The 19035-nt window shown below is 49.2% G+C and overlaps 2 protein-coding genes across 2 annotated transcripts in view; one reads left to right on the forward strand and one right to left on the reverse strand.

The window, feature by feature from the left end:
* Positions 1–908: 908 nt before the first annotated feature.
* On the reverse strand, positions 909–4601 carry KRT18 (keratin 18). Its single transcript, XM_007448269.1, has 7 exons — positions 4088–4601; positions 3220–3302; positions 2779–2935; positions 2061–2225; positions 1828–1953; positions 1423–1646; positions 909–1080 (listed from the first exon to the last, which is right to left on the reverse strand). Exons 1-7 carry the CDS (start codon positions 4499–4501, stop codon positions 960–962), a joined length of 1290 nt encoding a protein of 429 aa, XP_007448331.1. The 5' UTR covers positions 4502–4601; the 3' UTR covers positions 909–959.
* KRT8 (keratin 8) overlaps positions 4006–19035 on the forward strand; it is a 41687-nt gene continuing 26657 nt past the window's right edge. Inside the window, exons 1-2 of the mRNA XM_007448268.1 lie at positions 4006–4222; positions 5063–5064. The gene's annotated coding sequence lies outside the window, so the exon portion shown is untranslated. The remainder of the gene's footprint in view (positions 4223–5062; positions 5065–19035) is intronic.

Genomic DNA, 19035 nt, shown 5'->3' on the forward strand with positions numbered 1-19035 from the left:
AAATATATATATATATATAATGTCTATATGATGTAAAAAAAAAAATGGGATAATACCTACTCCATTGGGATGATCATGAGCATTACATGAAATAACCTGGCAAAGGACCAAGCAAGAAGCAAACTTTCAATGCATAGTAGCAATTAACAGGATAATAATTATTATTGCAGTTATTTACAAGAAAACCACTTACACACACACACACACACACACACACACAAAAGCACAGAACTGGAAGTGTTCATTATTACCCAAGTGGATGGTTACTTAAGGGCACCACTTACTTAGATGGGAACCACTGGTGTAGACTAGTCCTTCACCTGCCACGATCTCATTTACTCCAATTCTAGCCAGACCTCTAGGACTCTAAAATTCATATCCCATTCTCAATTAAGTGAATGAGCAGAGCATAGGGGACCATTGAGTTGGGGCTGAGTGTGGGAAGGGGGTGTGGGGAGTACTGGGCCGTGGGTCATAGATGCAGGGTGGCAGGGATGGGGAGGGCCAGTTGTGCTCTGGTCCCGCCTCTTCCCCTTTCCTTTGCCCTCTGTCCTTGGCTCCACTTCCTTCTCAGGCTCAGATTTCTACTAAGGAGCACCTGTCAGGTGGGGGCTTTATGATCAGTTTTCTTTAAGGTTAAGATTCACAATTCTATTGTAATTTTCCCCACTGCCGTTGGCCCATCACATCTACTGGCTCCCTTTTTCTCTGAGAAGGTGTTTCCAAGAACCCAGACCCTTCCTCTGCCCACTCCCCAACCCGTATGAAACCTCTGGGCTCAGAGGTGATTTCTGCCTGATCAGAGAGATAGGACTATGGAGTCAGTGCATTCGTACGCTCGCAGTATGAAATCAGCCGCTCGCAGTATGAAATCAGCCACGGAAGACACAAAGTGATATGCAGTAACATCTCAACTTTTATTGGCCTCTTGCTCCCCAGGGCACCCTGCTTCTTCTGACTCAATGCCTCAGAACTTTGGTGTCTGAGGTCTCAGACACCACTTTGCCGTCCACGAACTTGAGGGTGGTGGTCTTCTGGATGGTTTGCATGGAGTTGCTGCTGTCCACGGCGTCACCAAGACTGTAACAGAAGACAAAGCCCCAGTTATAAACAGCACCGCAGAGAAAAGAGCAACAAGGAAAGTGGAGAAAAGAAGCCTCCCGATCCCTGCCTGCATGTCCCAGTTCCCCTTCGCTCCTTCCTCCATAAGAGGAAAACTGAAGGCCAAATTCCACCTGTGCTCCGAGAACGGCTAGGAGCAATATTTAGTCTATTCTCTTCTCGGGGCACGCGCAGAGCACCAGCCCAGTGCTCAGTGGGTACCAGTGAACAGGCATATGGGAGGCTTACAAAAGCTCAGGCTTTGGGGAGAAGTGGTAGCTTGACCCCAGCTTATACAGGTAGGAGGAAAGCCCCACTCACTTGAAGTCGTCCCCATCTTCCAGGAGGCGGCGGTAGGTGTTGATCTCAGCCTCCAGCTTGACCTTGATGGTCAGCAGGGCCTCGTACTCCTGGGTCTGGCGTTGCCCCTCCGCCCGGGTCTGGGCCAGCTCTGACTCCAGGTGCAGGAGGACCCCATTGAGCTGCTCCATCTGCATGGCATAGCGGGCCTCCACTTCCCTCAGGCTGTTCTCCAGGCTGGCCTTCTGCAGGGGCATAGGGAGAGGGCCGGGTGAGACAGGGTGGAGGGAGAGTCTCTGCAGCTTTTAGCCCTCTTTGAAACTTTGAGTGCCTACTGTTTGCCAGGTACTAGGGTAGCGAGTAGAAACAGTGGGAAATACAGCGAGAAACAACTCTTTCTGAGCGAAAGGCACTGAGGGCTCTCACCAGGTTTCTCATGGAGTCCAGGTCGATCTCCAGGGACTGGACGGTGCGTCTCAGCTCCGTGAGTGTCATTTCAGCAGCTCCTATCTCAGCGGTCTGCGAGGTGACCACTGTGGTGCTCTCCTCAATCTGCGGGGGGGATATGGTCCTCAGGTCCCTCCTTCTCTGTCGGCCTCCCTCCCGCACCCTCGTGCCTCTTGTGCTTAGCCTGGCATCCATCCCTCTCCCTCGTGTACCTGCTGGGACCAGTACTTGTCCAGCTCCTCTCGGTTCTTCTGAGCCAGCTCATCATACTGGGCCCGGATGTCTGCCATGATCTTGCTGAGGTCCTGAGCTTTGGGGGCATCCAACTCCACGGTCAACCCAGAGTTGGCAATCTGGTTTTGTAGACCCTTTACTTCCTAAAGCAGAAAGGGACAAAAGTGAGGAGGTGCTCAGGGTCAGAGCTCCAGGAAGCCTCTTCATCTGTGACTGCCTCTTCCAGGAGGCCTACAGGATCAGTTGGAGAACAGAACAGGGGAATCTCTCGATTCGCTCTCTGGGCGTTGCCAGTTCTGGGCCTTCTACTCCAGATGGCTAAAATGCCAGCTGTCAACGCCATGCTTGTCACTCACAGGTGGTGGTTTCTCTCTCCTCCCTTCACCCTGTCCCTCCATCTACAAACCTGCTCCTTGTACCTTCCTCCTTCACCTCGTCCATCAGGTCTCACTTCTACTGCTAGCTGTTTCCACTGTGCCCCTCATCTCATCCTCTCACCCATGGCCTTTTGGCCTCATCACGCTCTAATTCAGGTGACCCACCAAGCGTGGCAACAGTCTGATAAAGAAGCACTCAGGCTGGTAGTTTTAAACTCCCCTGCAAGGCGGCTGGCAGGCGGCCTGCTCCATCTAGTCCCCGGCCCAGACTCCTCTTGGTCCCTTGGTTCCTAGCTTGGGGCCAGGGTCCCCTGCTTGCCTCCTCGTGGTTCTTCTTCATGAACAGCAGCTCCTCCTTGAGAGCCTCGATCTCAGTCTCCAGCTGCAGCCGGGTGACATTGGTGTCATCAATGACCTTGCGGAGCCCGTGGATGTCACTCTCCACAGACTGGCGCATGGCCAGCTCTGTCTCATACCTGTGGGAGTGGAGGTGATTGGAAGGGCCCCGTCTCTGATCCTGAACCTTCTCAACTCACGTCACCTACTAAGAGCAGCCCCATGCCCATTGCAAACCAGCCACCTGATTCAGGAATCAGGCAGTAATCCTCTGAGCACCGTTCCTGGCACTGGGGGGACAGTGTTCTTACACTGGGTTATGTGAAGAATAAACTGATGGAGCCTTACTCTCATCCACCCAGCTCTACCCACAGCTGAACAAGATCCCCCTAACAGACCCGAGCTTCCTAGCCCCCAGCCTTACTTGACTCTGAAGTCATCAGCAGCAAGACGGGCATTATCAATCTGCAGAACGATGCGGGCATTGTCCACAGAACTTGCAAAAATCTGGGGGGATTGTAGAGAGAGGTTGCTCCATGAATGGGAAGTCAGTGATGGGGTGGGCTGAGTGTGTGGAGGGTGTCATGTGTCTCAGTGAAAAAACCTTCCTAGTCCCTGGAATAACCAGAGGCTTTCCTTGTATACCTATCCCCTTCTACCTGTGCCCCCTCACACTATTCGCTCCTTTCCTGGAGTCTCAAATCCCAGCGTTCCCAGTCTCCTGCTGCCCTTCCTTCTAGGCCTCTGCTGGCTGGCCAGCCTGGAAGTGAGCAGTTACTAAACGCCCTCTCCCTGGCCCTCTCCCAGCATTTTTCCCAGTGCACCTGCTCAGCATGCCCCGCCCCACCGGTGGGCCTCCTCTTTACTCCCAGATGACTCAGCCTTATAGCCACATCCGCTTAACCCCTCCAATTGTCCCCTCTCCCTCCACCAGAAGCCAGAGTGTCTGGGCCCTCTTTATGAGCCTTGTGTCACCTCCCTCTATGCTGTCCACTCCTCTGCGAAGCTCCCCCGTCCTCTTCCCACTCTGTCCTGGGGAAGGGCCCTCCTGTGCCCATTCACCACTCTTGGGGTCCCTGTGACCAGGGGCGATGTCTATGGGTATTCGGGGCATTCCTAACCCTCTGCGGGTGGAGTTGGGGGCGGGGCGGGAGATAGATAAGGGGAAGGAGTGCATGCACCCCACCCTACTAAAATTCCTATCCTTGGGGGAGGGAGAGGAAGAGGGGAGTGGATAACTGGAGGGTCAAACGTGGCTGGGAGTTGGGGCTGCTCCCTCCATGCCCCCTTACCTGAGCCCTCAGGTCCTCGATGGTCTTCAAGTAGTGCCCCCAGTCTCTGACCTGGGGTCCCTTCTTCTCCAAGTGTTCCCGGATTTTGCTCTCCAGTCTCCTATTATCGGCCTCCAGGCTCCTCACCCTCTCCAGGTAGGAGGCCAGGCGGTCATTCAGGTCTTGCATGGTCTCCTTCTCGCCCTGGATGCCCCCTACACCCACCAGACCCCCGGCCATCCCGGCGCCCAGGTTCCCGGACCCCCAGCCGCCCCGGACGCTGGTGGAGCGGGACACGGAGATCCGGGAGCCCGAGCCCCCGGCGCCTGCATAGACGCTGGCAGCGCTGCTGACCGGTCGGACCCCGTGGCCAGGTGACTGCGCGGAGCCCAGGGACCGGTAGCTGGAGAAAGTGGACTGGGCGCTGAAGCTCATGTTTGTTCCGCGACGAAAGAGCGAGGCCAGGACTCAGGTGCTGGGCCGTGGAGTGTGTGAGGTCCGCAACTCAAGTTATAGCTCTCAGGGAGGGGGTGGGTGGGCGGGTAGCTCTCAGGGAGGGGGTGGGTTCGGGTGGGAACCCGCCCCCCCCACCCCCGACAGGCCCCGCCTCCGCCACCAGAGTCGCCGCGGAAGCGCGGAAGCCTGCGCCACAGGTGGACCGCGGGGACTCTGCGCCTCCGGTTCCTGACCCTCCCCAGCCTTTCCCCGCCCCCTCAGCGCCGCCCTGCCAAGGTCACCCTCCAGCCCCCAGGGTGGCGGTGAGTGGGTGGGGCCGGGACAACCGTGGGCAGCAGGTGAAGTTGGCTCTGGCAGCTGGGACTTCAGGGCAGGAAATGACGTCATGGTACCCCCCCTCCCCCAGGTAGGGGAGGTACAGGCCTGGCTGAGAATTTGGGGGATGAGTGTCGGGGTCGGGTGTGAGTCTCCGTCGTTGTCCTCAGCTGCAGCCCAAGTTCCCACCTGCAGGGGGCATCTTGGGGAATCCCGGAGCCCTAGGAGTCCTGGGGAAGAAAAGTTGGGGGCTGGAGAAGAGGAAGAGAAACGCGATTCTGAGCCTCAAGTCTGCTGGTTTACACTCGACACCCCCCCCCCACACACACACACTTGGTTCCCAATCGTGCCCTCCTGCCCTTGTTTCCTAGCACACACTCAGCCCCTATCCTATGCACGTGTGTTGTCAATTACCCACAGATGTTCACTCTGAACCTTCCCACCCCCTCCCCATCCCTCAGCCCACTGCCACGGAGGCCTGGCCTTCCTTGAGCACTCTGTGGTTTGAACAGGAGTCCTCACCTCTACACACCTGGGTATCAGCCTTACCCACAACCTGGGTAAACAAATATTTCTGAGCACTTACAGTTCGACAAATATTTGTTGGGCACCTACTGTGCATCAGGCCCTGTTCTAGTTGCTGGGAGAGCAGCAGTGGAAAGAGACCAATAATCCCGCATGGAGACTGTCATGTGTCCCATTTGTTATGGAGCCTGAGAGGACAGACACGCACACCTCCAAACATTCTGGCTGAGACTCAGCACTGGTGGCCAGCCCTTTCTCCCTCCTTACTAGGACTGTTCTGCAGGTCCCCTCCTTCCCCTGCCTCTCCTCCAAAGGCTCTCTGGATCCCAAGCCTGTCCCCAGGGGCCTGCCGCCTCCAGGAAGCTTATGTCAGGATATGGGTGAGAAGGATGGACGTAGGGAAGTTCCTCCTGCTCCCTTCACCCCTGAAGCTGGATGGTGACCCTCTGCTGAATGAGCTGGAGGAATCCTGAGGTACTGGGCGTTCAAGTCTGTTGGCACCAGCAGCTCATTTGTCTGGCAGGGCCTGGCATTACACACCTGTCTGTGCTCTTTGCTCTGGGGAGGACATATTGATTCTTATCGAGCTGCCAACTGAACTGAAGAGGTGAAGGCAGATGGGAGAGGAGGAATGGGAAGAGGAGGGGCCCCAGGAGTAGCTAGGTCAATGGACCAGACAGAGGGGAGGTACTGTTCAGATGAGGGGCTTGGCCCTGGATCATCCCAGGCCTGGCACCTTCTGGTGGGGAAAGCCCCTCAGCACCCAAAGGGAGCTGGCTAGGAGCAGGTCAGGGTGGGAGCTGGCCAGGGGAGGGTCAGGGCCTGCTGAAGGTCAAAAGGCAAATGGGATGCAAATTAGCATACAAATGAATGCCCACTCGTTTTGCATGGAAGATTTCTGGGAGCTTAGAAGTGCCAGCCAGTCACCTTCACATTCCCCCATGAAGTTCCAGAATTGTCATGTTGTGCAGGATTGCACAATAAGGTGTAGAGGTTACATATGTGATGTATTGCCTTTGCTGTTTTTGCTAAACTTGAAGTCAGCCAGTTTGTGGGCTTTGCCAGCTGTGTGACCTTGAGGAAGTCACTTAACTCTGCACTTCAGTTTCTTCACTGGTAAAAGGAGAAGAAAGCCTGTCCAGTCTATCTCCTTGGGTGGTAATTGATATGAATGTTAATTATTACTCACTTATTTACTGAACAAATGCTAACTACTTGCTGGGGAGTAAATCTCCAAGGGGGCAGCTGTGAAGGGGTCAGTGTAATTGTAAAGATGTCTCCATGATATAAGGGCTCTTTCTAAGTCACTTAACACCCCTGGGGGACTTTGAATTCCAACAGGCATCAGGCCCAGATCTAAGGATTCTTATCTAAACTCCTTTCCAGGTCTTTCTCTGACTTCTGCCCCACTCCAACAGCTTGGGACAGTTTGGGGCCTGGGGAGGGAGGCACTGTCTGGGGCTGGAGGAGGAGAGAGCTGCCAGCCAGGTCTTATCTCCCATAGCTGATGTTAGTGGCCACATTCCTGACCTCTTGCAGCATGGGGCAAATACTGACCTCAGGTTTCCAGCACCAGCCTGCCCTTTTCCACTACATCCAGATTCCTCTGTGGTTCAGGGCCTTTTCACTCTTCTGAGAGCCTCTGGGAGAGCTGGGGAGGGGGGTGTGAGGGGGGAGTTTCGGGCCCCCAGGTTCCTAGCACTGGGGCTCTGGGGTGGTGGTGGGATGGGCGATGGTGAGGCCGGTCCCTGGAGTAGGAGGAACAGGAAGGGTCCCGGTGAGAGGCCGGAACAAAGATAGATGAGAAGGCGAGTCAGTAAAGGAGCCCAGCAGAGGGGGGTCCTGAAGGAGGGGAAATGGTCCCCCACCCCCATGCTGCCCTGTGTTCCGGTGTCCTGCTGAGGGGGAGCTGGGAACCTGAGAGACAGGTTTAACTACTGAGTAAACTCGGAGATGACCCCGATAAGAGGGGGCGGGTCAGCTCTTTCCTCCCCCTTCCCTACATTCTCCCTTGGAGAGCTGGAGCCACAGCCCTGGGAGAACTAGATAGTGGGGAGATTAAGGGATTGGGGGATCATGGGGGCCTAGAGCCCTTTAGGCTTTGCTTTATCATTTAGTCTGTAAATTTTGTATCCAACCCTGAGGAGGGGGTTGTTTAGAATAGCAACTGAAGTGTGATGGTTGGGGTCTATAGACCAGACAGCAGGGGGCGGGGGAGGACGGGGGCGGGAGTCGGATTCTCATCATCGTCTCCAAGGATTGAAGGATTGAGAACGACTCCGGAAAGGACCTTCCAAAGGTGTGGGTGTCTTGGGGGCAGTGAGAGGTCTTTTTGGTGGGAACAGTAGGGGGCAGCAAGGCGGGTGAGAGGTTGGCCTGGGAGGCTCCCCTCAGCTCCCCTCAGGGCAGGGCCCAGCGTGCCAAGGGCTACTGAATTAGGGGCAGAGCCTCCGAGGAAGAGAACACACAGAGGGAGGAATGGGGCGAGACCCGAGGGAAAGGAGTCTGGGGGCTGAGTGGGAATTCCTCTTGCTCAGCCCTGAGTCTGGCATGTAGCGGGAGCTCCATAAATGATTTTGCTTTAAACAATTAATGAAAGGGGGGGCCGAGGAGTGTGGTTAGGTAGGCTGTGGAGGCAGGTGGGATGATGGGGGGTGGCAGCTGGGTTGGGAGCCAGGCCCAGTCTGAATCACTCAAGACTTTTGGGAATGTCTCTGGAAGTGTCCCTGCCCCATTTGGAGACCCTGGACCTGCCTGTCTATTGTAGACTGGAGGAGGGGTTCTGAGGGTTCGGGCCAGGCCCTTTCCCCCAGGGTTGAGAAGGTCAAAGAATGTTCTGGTACTTTTATATCATTGCTTCAGCTGGGTTTGTATCCTGGGTTACTTTCCGGGGATAAAGGAAGGAAAGATCATGAAGAACATGTAGCTGCCCAGGAATCTCCAGCGATAAAGCTCAGAGAGGATTCCAGGAAATCTGGCCCTTCCAGAGTCCCCTCAGCTCCCTGGGGTCCCCTGCAGTCTCCTCTGGCAAAGCCAGCTCTCACCCACCAGGCATGGCCTCTCCTATTCTTATGACCCCTTCCCCTTCCCCCTTCTGACCCTGGTACTCCTGGTCCCTCCTCTGGTACAACCCCGTTACCTCAATGTCATCCCCCAGCCCATCACCTCTTTCCAATCTGCCAAGAGGTGTGTGGTGCACAGGGATGAGTGTGGCGCTTGGTGTCAAAAGACCTGGGTTCAAGGCCCCACTGCTGGCTGGGTGACCTTGGGCAAATTTACTTGCCTTGGTCTCCTCAGCTGTAGAATAAGGATAATAGTTACATCTACTCCGAGAGCTTTCATGAGAATCAAATGAGACAATCTGCCTGGAAAGGCTTTGACAGCTGAAGAAGTCAGTTCATTTCCTCTCTTGTCTGGTTTGCCCCCATCTACTCTTTTCCTTCCCAGGTCCCTTATTTTGCTCTCACTACCCTCTAGCCTTCTGCTCCCTCCTCATCACTATTTCTTTACTTTCAGTTTGGGCACAGGGCAGGGGCAGCTAAAACTGAGTCTATGGAAAAGGGGGTGAAATGGAAAAGTAGAGTAGCTGAAAAACCATCTCAAAATCATCCCATCAATGGTCACGTCTCTACCAGTCTCTCTCCTTTTGGCTTTGAACTAGGCAGATCTACTAGCAATGTCTGGGGAAACTGTCCTGTGAGCAGCTAGACAGGCAAGGCTACAGCTTGAGAGAGGCATGGGGTATGGAATGCAGCTTGTGGAGCCAAGGCTAGCCCTCAGGGCCTTGGCAAAAACTGGACAAAGTCAGCCTCCTCCTTGTCTCCTTGGCCTGTGCACTGACCGACCTGCACAGGCAGATGCGGTAGCCCTGTCTGGAGCCATCCCCCTAGAGGATCTGGGGGAAACCCTGGTGTGGATGAGATGGCCTAAGGAAAAAGATCAGACAAAAAAAGTGGGCAGAATCTGCATAGAGGGACCCAAGGCAAGAAGAGGAGGAAGAGACAGAGGGAAAAGAGAGGAGAGGAGGTCCAGACTCCTGCCAGCTCCCAAAAGAGACCAGGAGAGAGGGCTGTCATGAAAGCCAAGGAGAAGAAATTTCAAGGAGGGGCAGATACACACAGAGATCACGGAGGCTGTGGACAAGCAGGGCACTTCCAGTAAAGTGATGGAGACCAAAGCCAGATGCTGAAAGGCCAAGGAGTCAGTGGTTAGTGCTAAGTGGAAGCAGAATGTAAACTTTTCTTTTACGAAGTTTGGGGGAATGCCCTCGCGGTCCAGTGGTTAGGACTCTGTGCTCTCACGGCTGAGGGTTCGGGTTCAGTCCTTGCTAAGATCCCACAAGCCGTGTGTTGTGGCCAAAAAAAAAAAAAAAGGAAAAAAAAGAAAAAAAAAGTTTAGGGAATTTCCTGGTGGTCCAGTGGTTAGGACTCCATGCTTCCACTGCTGGGAGCATGGGTTCGATCGCCGGTCGGAGAACTAACATCCTGAAAGCCGCATGGCACGGCAAAAAAAAAAAAAAAAAAAAAAAATTAAAAATTAAAAAAAAGGGTTTGTCAGGGAAGGGAAGGAGAAAATGGGGTGATACCCTGTTGTAGGTAGCAAGGTTGATGGAAGGTGTCCTCAGGATGGTACTGTTTAGCCAGGATGATGAGTGATTAAACAAGCAATGACAATGGAGTGAGGTTGGTGCTGGGCCAGGGCAAGTCCAGGGCCCAATGGAAGCCCATAGCAGCAACTGCTAACTCAGCCTAAGAGCCTAGGGGAAGTGACATTTCAGCGGGAACCGGAAGAGTGCTAGTGCTAGGAGGTGGCAGACCTGGGATTTGTCATACAGTAACCTCTACATGCTTCTGCCTCTCTACCAATGGGGAGAGGAGGACAGAGGCAGAAGGAGCCTGCGGCACACGTGATGAGATAACATGGTCTACCCATGGTGCCTGAGGCTATGTGAATGGTTCTGAGGTCCCAGTGAAGGTCACACAGCATGGCTCCATGATGAAACCAACCACATGAGAATCTCTATCCTGGGGGAATCTCTTGCTGAGAGATGAGTGGGAGGGAGTGGTGGAAACTCAGAGGCAAAGGAATCTAGTTTTACAACATTGTTGAAATAGACTCTTGGGGTGGGTTGAGTGGGAAAGCAAAGACAACAGGAAGACCTCAGAGGAATAGGAGTCCAGGGCTTGGGAGCTGACATGATGGATGGCACTGCAGTCTAGAAAACAAGGGAGCACGAGATGTGGCATGTCAGAGAGGAGATTGTCGGAGTTTGGGGTCAGAGCAGATGATATCATTTAAGGGTGGCTGAAAATCGTAGAGTTAAGGATCTTAAGGAAAAGAAAGGATAGGAAAAGAGCATAGATTTTGGAGTCACGCAGATCTGGGTCTGTGTTCTAGCTCTGTTGTTTGCCTGCTGAGTGACCTCGTTCAAGTTGGGTGCCCAAGCTAGTAAGCTTCTCTGAGCTACAGTTTCCTCATCTGTTGTTGCAGGAATTAAATGTGCATGATAGGGCCTGGAGCATAGCAGGTACTCCCCTGCCTTCTTCTGCTGCAATAATCATCAGCATGGAGGTTCAAGTCTCTCAGTTTGGTTCAGTTCTACAGTGAGCTGGGGATACAGAGATAAATAAAAATAAACAATAATAATCAAGGAGATGATTATTAGAGGGGACAGATAACCGGACCAAAAAAATACAGTGTGATAGGTGCTATGAAAAGTTCTAAAGTAGTATCAGAGGAGGGAATAATTCATCCATTCATTAACAATTTGTAAGGCAGCTGATATGTGCCAGCCATGTTCTAGGCTCTGGGGATACAGCAAAGAAAAGCCAGATAAGGTTGTTGTTCTTGCGGAGCTCACATTTTAGGTGGAAGGGTTGGGATCGTGGAGAACCTCAAGAAGGAGGGAATGCTCTGGCAGAGCTTCAAAAAAATGAACAAGAACTTGTTAGAGAGACAAGGGGGTCAAGGAGAAGTCTTTACAGATAGAACGGTATTGTGATCTGTTACAGTATCCAACAGAGTCCCCTCCTCTGAGTTTCAGATATGTACCTCCTGCCCGTCACTGGGTATTGCCCCCAGTTGGAGTTTTCAAAGAAATCTTTTTTTATTTAAAAATTTTTTTGGCTGTGCCGTGCAGCTTGTGGGATCTTAGTTCCCAGACCAGGGGTTGAACCTGTGCCCTTGGTGGTGAAAGAGTGGTCTCCTAACCACTGGACTGCTGGGGAATTCCCAAAGAAGTCAAGCTTATTAGATGTAAGGCTGGCTCTTCCTGCATCTTTTTTTTTTTCTTTTAAAAAATTCAGATTTATTGAGGTACAATTTACATAGAGAAATGTTCACTCTTTTCAGGGATACGGTTCAATGGGTTTGGACACATGGATACAGTTGTAGACCTGCCACCATAAATCAAGATAGAAAACATTTAATCACCTCAGAAAGTCCTATTGCATTCCTTCATAGTCAATCTCCCTCACCCACCCCCAGCTCTGGCAACCATCAATCTGCCCCAATGATTTTTCCTTTTTCAGAATGCCGCGTAGATTGAATCATAGACTACGTTACCTTTTGTCTCTGACTTCTTTCACTTAGCATAATGCTTTTGTGTTTCACCCATGTTATTGCATGTACCAGCAGTTTGTTCCTCTTTATTGCTGTATAGTATTCTACTGTATGGCAGTATCACAATTAGTTTATTCATTCGCCAGTACGTGGATATTTGAGTTGTTTCCAGTTTTTAATAATTATGAATAAAGGTGTTATACATATTTGTGCACAGTTCTTTGTGTGGATATAAGTTTTCATTTTTCTTGGATAAAATAGCTAGGAATGGGATGGTGTGTTGTATGATAAGTGTATGTTTAACTTTATAAGAAACTGTCAAACTTTTTTTCAATTGAAGTTTAGTTAATTTATAATATTGTGTTCAAACTATTTTCTAAAGTAACTGTACCATTTTGCATTCCCACCAGTAATGTATGAGGGTTCCAATTGCTCTTCACCCTCACCAGCACTTTCTATTGTTTTTCTTTTTTTAAATTATAGCTTTACTGGTGGGTGCATAGTAATATCTCATTGTGGTTTTAATTTGTATTTTCGTAATGACTAATGATGTTGAGCATCTGTTTTGTGTGCTTTTGTTGCCATCTGTATCTCTTCTTTGCTGAAGTGTCAGTGCAAATCTTTTGCCCATTAAAAAATATTGGGTTGTCCATAAAAAAATGAAAAGACAACCTACGCAATGGGAGAAGACATTTGCAAATGATAAGACAGAAGAGGGCTTAATCTCCAAAATGTACAAACAGCTCATACAACTCAACAAAAAAACAAATAACCCAATCAAAAAATGGACAGAAGACCTTAATAGACATTTCTCCAAAGAAGACATACAGATAGCCAGTAGGCACATGAAAAGATGCTCAACATCACTAATTATTAGAGAAATGTGAATCAAAACTACAATGAGGTACCACCTCACACTGGTCAGAATGGCCATCATTAAAAAGTCTACAAATAACAAAAGCTGGAGAGGGTGTGGAGAAAAGGGAAACCTCCTGCACTGTTGGTGGGAATGTAAGTTGGTGCAGCCACAACGGAAAACAGTGTGGAGGTTCCTCAGAAAACTAAAAATAGAACTACCATATGGTCCGGCAATCCCACTCCTGGGCATATAACCAGACAAAACTATAATTCAAAAAGACATGCACCCCTATGTTCATAGCAGCACTATTCATAATAGCTGAAACATGGAAACAACCTAAACGTCCATCAACAGATGAATGGATAAAGATGTGGTACAGGGCTTCCCTGGTGGCACAGTGCTTGAGAGTCCGCCTGCCGATGCAGGAGACGCGGGTTCGTGCCCCGTTTCGGGAAGATCCCACATGCCGCGGAGCGGCTGGGCCCGTGAGCCATGGCCACTGAGCCTGCGCGTCCGGAGCCTGTGCTCCGCAAATGGGAGAGGCCACGACAGTGAGAGGCCCGCATAACGCAAGGAAAAAAAAAAAAAAAAAAAAAGATGTGGTACATATGCACAACGGAATACTACTCAGCCATAAAAAAGAACGAAATAATTACCATTTGCAGCAACATGGATGAAACTAGAGATTATCATACTGAGTGAAGTAAGTCAGAAAGAGAAAGACAAATACTGTATGATATCACTTATATGTGGAATCAAAAATATGGCAAAATGAACCTATTTACAAAACAGAAACAGGCTCACAGACATAGAGATCAGACTTGTGGTTGCCAAGGGGGTAGGGGCTGGGGGAGGGAAGGACTGGGAGTGTCGGATTAGCAGATATAAACTATTACATATAGGATGGATAAACAAGGTTCTACTGTATAGCACAGGGAACTATTTTCAATCTCCTGTGATAAACCATAATGGAAAAGAATATATAAAAAAAGAATGTCGCTATGTATATAAGTGAGTCACTTTGCTGTACAGCAGAGACAGGCACAACATTGTAAATATACTATACTTCAAGAAAAAAATAAAATTTAAAAATATTGTGTTGTTTTTATTATTTATTTTTGAGAGTTTTAAAAAATATATCTAGATTTAAGTTTTTCATCATATATGTGATTTACAACTATTTTCTTCCAGTCTGTAGTTGTATTTCCATTTTCTTAATGGTGTCTCTTGTGGAGAAGCTATTGATTTTGCAGAAGTCCATTTTATCAAGTTTTTACTTTAAGGATCATGCCCTGGTGCTGTATTTGAGAAATCTTTGCTTATGTGAAAGTCACAAAGATTTTTTTTTCTGTTTTCTTCTAGAAGATTTATGGTTTTAGATATTTGTTGTTGTTGTTAATCGTTTATTTATCATGAGAAACTATTCCTTAGCCCAGATATTAGTAGTTCATAGTTCAGGAACATAGGTAAGTGACAAACTTCCATGGAACTCAACCCAAAGAAATTCTTTATATTCCAAAATCACTTTGTACTCTGAAACATACCAGCCTTCCTCATCTCCTCAAAATCTTTTTTTTTTTTTGCGGTACGCGGGCCTCTCACTGTTGTGGCCTCTCCCGTTGCGGAGCACAGGCTCCGGACGCGCAGGCTCAGCAGCCATGGCTCACGGGCCCAGCCGCTCCGTGGCATGTGGGATCTTCCCGGACAGGGGCACCAACCCGTGTCCCCTGCATCGGCAGGCGGACCCTCAACCACTGCGCCGCGAGGGAAGCCCCACTTGTATTGTTTTTGTCGGGCATTGGTATCAGAGCAAAGCTGACTTTATAAAATGAGTTAGGAACAGTTTCCTCTTCTTCCATTTTCTGGAAGAATTGTGTAGAACTGATATTATTTCTTCCTTAAGTGTTTGGTAGAATTCATTAATGAAGTAATCTGGGTCTAGAATTTTCTTTGTGGAAGGTTTTTAACTAAGAATTCAGCTTCTTTAATAGATATAGAACTATTTAGGTTTTCTAATGCTTTTGCATGAGCTTTGGTAGGTTTATGTTTTTAAAGGAATTTGTTCATTTCATCTAAGTTGTCAGATTTATAGGTAGCAATATTCCCTTATTATCCTCTTAATATCTACAGGGTCTGTAATCCCCTCTTTCATTGCTGATATTGGTAGTTTGTGTCTTCTCTCTCTCTTTTTCTCTTTTCCCTGGTGTAGGTTTTACCAATATTTGTGATCTTCCAAAGAATCAGCTTTTGGTGTCACTGGTTTCCTCTACTGTTTTTCTATTTTCAAGGTTTTTGATTTCTGCTCTCACGCTTATTATTTCCTGCCTTCCCCTTGCTTCTTACTTTGGTTTTAATTTGCTTTTCTTTTCTAATTTCTTAACTTGGAAGCTTAGATTTTTATTTCAAGGCTTTAAAAAAATATGTAAGTATTTAACGCTATAAATTTCACTCTATGCACTGCTTTATCTGTGTCCCAAAATGTTTAACTAATATAAAGTATTTTCTAAATTTCCTTGTGAGTTCCTTTTTTTTGTGGTACGCAGGCCTCTCACTGCTGTGGCCTCTCCCGTTGCGGAGCACAGGCTCCGGACGCGCAGGCTCAGCAGCCATGGCTCACGGGCCCAGCCGCTCCGTGGCATGTGGGATCTTCCCAGACCGGGGCAAGAACCCATGTCCCCTGCATCGGCAGGCGGACTCTCAACCACTGCGCCACCAGAGAAGCCCTTTACTGATTTTCTATTTGTCTTATTAATTATTGAGAAAGGAATATTGAGTCCTCCAAGCATAATTTTGGATTAATTTACTTCTCCTTTCAGTTCTTTTAATTTCTATTTTATGTTTTTTTAAATTAATTAATTAATTTATTTGGCTGCACCGTGTCTTAACTGTGGCATGTGGGATTTTTGTTGCTGAGTGTGAGCTCTTAGATGCGGCATGTGGGCTCTTAGTTGCAGCACGCGGTATCTAGTTCCCTGACTAGAGATCGAACCCAGTCGCCCTGCACTGGGAGCTTGGAGTCTTAGCCACTGGACAACCAGAGAAGTCCCTCTATTTTATGTTTTTTTTTTTTTTTTTTTCTTGCGTTATGCGGGCCTCTCACTGTTGTGGCCTCTCCCATTTGCGGAGCACAGGCTCCGGACGCGCAGGCTCAGCGGCCATGGCTCACGGGCCCAGCCGCTCCGCGGCATGTGGGATCTTCCCGAAACGGGGCACGAACCCGCGTCTCCTGCATCGGCAGGCGGACTCTCAAGCACTGCGCCACCAGGGAAGCCCTATTTTATGTTTTTAAAAACTCTGTCGTTGGGTGCATACACATTTAGGATTCTTACCACTTCCTGATGAATTGGCCCCTTTGTCATTCTGCAATGTCCCTCCATATCCCAGATATATTCTTTGTTTTGAAGTCCATTTTGTCTGATATTCGTGTGACCTTCTTCTAATTTTCCCCTTCTCATGGAATGGCATCACCATCCAAAGAGGTGTCTAAGGCAAAAACTGGGTTGTCATCCTTGACACTTCCCACCCTCCACCGCCATATCAGCCCATTATCAAATCTTGCCCATTTTACCTCCTAAATGACTCTTGAATCTTTCAGCTCCTCTCTAGCTCTATAATCATCACCCTAGTCTAAGTTATCATTGTATTATCTCTTGCTTAGCCTACTCTCTTAGTTTACTGATGTGCTTGAATCCACTTTGGTCTAATGTGCTCTCCACATGGCAAGCAGGCACGATTAAAAAAACCACACACACACATGAAGTCACCCCTCTAAAGCTAATTAGATCTAACTAGGTCCAATTGTTCTTAGGGTAAAGACCCCAAATCTTAAAGTGGCTGATGAAGCCCTGCATGGTCTGGCCCTCTCAACCTCTGCAGTCTTCCTCTGTACCTTTTCTCCCTCTTAATATGGCTACACTGACCTTCTTTCTGTTTGTGGAACACGTTGTACTCCTGCTTACCCGGGGCCTTTGCACATGCAATTCTCTATAACTAGATCCCTCCCTTCTCCTTATTCAGCCTTTTCTATTAATTTACTCATCTCTCATATCTCAGTTCAAGTATTGCTTCCTTAGGGAAGTTTCCCTAACTCCTTCAAATTTAGGTCAGGCTGCTCTACAATATACTGTCTTAGGATTGTGTTCCTCTTGTTAAAATAATGTATAGCAGTTTATATTTACATTTTCATGAGTGTGATTATTAGGTTACTATCATTCTCTCCAACTAGATTATAAGCTCCAGGGGCCATGTCTATTTTGCTCACCCTTATGTCCTTTGTGCCTGCACTTATTAGGTGCTCAATAAATACTTGTCGAATATGTAAAGAGTCAATGGGTAACAGAGAAAAGGAAGAGGCAGAAGATGAAATGGGAAAGGTTGCTGAGGGCTGGGTCAAGGAGGACCTTGCAGGCCTTGTAGAGTTTTTCCTTCCTTGCTTCTCAATTTTATTTTGCACCAGATACATTAGGAAATGTGCTATGATCACATGTGCCAAGGTACCACCCACGTCTGCAGGGGGTTGGGGTCTGAGCGTCTATTTATAACAAGTTCCCTAGGGATGCACCAGCAGCTGTGGGCTACTGGGAAGACATTGAAGCTTGAAGCAGGGAAGTGTCATGGTCAGAATTGCATTTTGGCAAGACTATCCTATAGCTGTATGTCTTGGAAGGGACAAGAATGGAGATTACTGCCATCATCTAGGCAAGTGACGTGAATGCCTGGACTAGGGGAGAATCCGCAGAAAAACAGGGAAGAAAATAGACTCAAGGGAAATTTAGAAGTTAGAAGCTAGGTCTTGGTGTCTAATTGGATATAAGGGGAAAGAACAAGGAAGAATAGCAACCACAATAATTAACAATTACTGAATACCTATGATGTGCCAGGCATGATCCTGCTTTACACATATCACATTATTTAGGCTCATAACACATATCACATTATTTAGGCTCATAACAACCATGGGAGGCAGGTTATAGTACCATCCCCGGGGACTTCAGGTGACTCATAGTTTTCTCGCTTTGGAGGCAGTGAGGCTGTCCACCAGATAATGATTAAGAGAGGAAGGAAGGCCAGGAAGGTGGTGTTAGACAATGACTTCCGTTTGGAACCTACTGACTTTGCGACTTGGGTGAGACATCCAGGTGGCAATTGGAAACATGGGTCTGAAACTCTCCTGAGAGTTGGGAGATGTGGGTCCAGGAGCCATCATCCCTGGGAGTGGATGGGATTGTTCAGAAGAGGTTAAGGCACCCGTCCCAGGGATACTAACTTTCAAGGCCGAGGCTCTTAATCTGGCCTCTGTGATGGTTTCCTGAGTACATGAATCCCTTGAGGCATATGAGAGATGCTGGCAATCTGTGATGGTGCCTTAGAGTCTCAAAAGTGTGCATGGTCCACCAAAAAGATTAAGGGCTATGGATACAAGTGGTGGGTAGATAAAAAGGATTCAGGAGTGAATCAGTAGCGTCCAGTCAGTAGCGTCCAGTCCAATATTGCAGGGAGGTCAGATAAGAGAAAGCTTGAAAAGATCTACCAAATTCGGCTCTTAGTTGATCACAGGTGGTTTTAAATTTCCGCGGCTGGTGGCTGGGGTGGGAGTAGGTAGGATAAGGTGAAAATTGAGAATGAACGTGACCTCTTTTTTGGGAAGAGGAGAGAGAGGGGTCAGGGGTCAAGTGTCAAGGATAATTTCCCTCCCTCCTTCCCTCTCTCCCTCCCTCCCTTCTTTCCCTCCTTTCTTTCTTGCTTTTTTTTTTTTTTTTTTGCAATACGCAGGCCTCTCACTGTTGTGGCTTCTCCTGTTGCGGAGCACAGGCTCACGGGCCCAGCAGCTCCGTGGCATGTGGGATCTTCCCCGACCGGGGCACGAACCTGTGTCCCCTGCATCGGCAGGCGGACTCTCAACCACTGCGCCACCAGGGAAGCCCTTTCCTTGCTTTTTTTAAGTAGAAAAGCCCTTAGCAGGGATACAGGTAGAGGGGAAAAGTCCCTCCAGGGATGGGGCTGGGGGGAGCAGGACCAGAGAGAGATGGTCCTTGATACAGCGAGGTTCTGAGGGGATAGAGTTCAGAGTGCAGGTGGCGGGCCTGGTTCTGAGCACAGTGAGGGACACCTCCATCTCCAAGAGGGAGGAAAGGGTGGGGATGGATACAGACAACGGGTGAGGAGGGCATTGTTAAGGATGGTGGTGGCAGCCATGAGGGCTCCTTTGGGTACCAAGAGTTTACGATTCTGGTGACTAGCAGAGGGGAAAGAG

The sequence above is a fragment of the Lipotes vexillifer genome, unplaced genomic scaffold (genome assembly GCF_000442215.2).
Source record: "Lipotes vexillifer unplaced genomic scaffold, Lipotes_vexillifer_v1.1 scaffold2700, whole genome shotgun sequence".
NCBI lineage: Eukaryota > Metazoa > Chordata > Mammalia > Artiodactyla > Lipotidae > Lipotes > Lipotes vexillifer.

What these genes read in the sequence shown, in the direction of transcription:
- KRT18 (XM_007448269.1), bottom strand. Translation starts at nt 4,501, where the DNA reads ATGAGCTTCAGCGCCCAGTCCACTTTCTCCAGCTACCGGTCCCTGGGC. An exon ending in TCGAGGACCTGAGGGCTCAG is followed by an intron (nt 3,303 to 4,087) that starts GTAAGGGGGCAT and finishes CAATCCCCCCAG; the next exon opens with ATTTTTGCAAGTTCTGTGGA. An exon ending in TGAAGAAGAACCACGAGGAG is followed by an intron (nt 2,226 to 2,778) that starts GCAAGCAGGGGA and finishes TTTCTGCTTTAG; the next exon opens with GAAGTAAAGGGTCTACAAAA.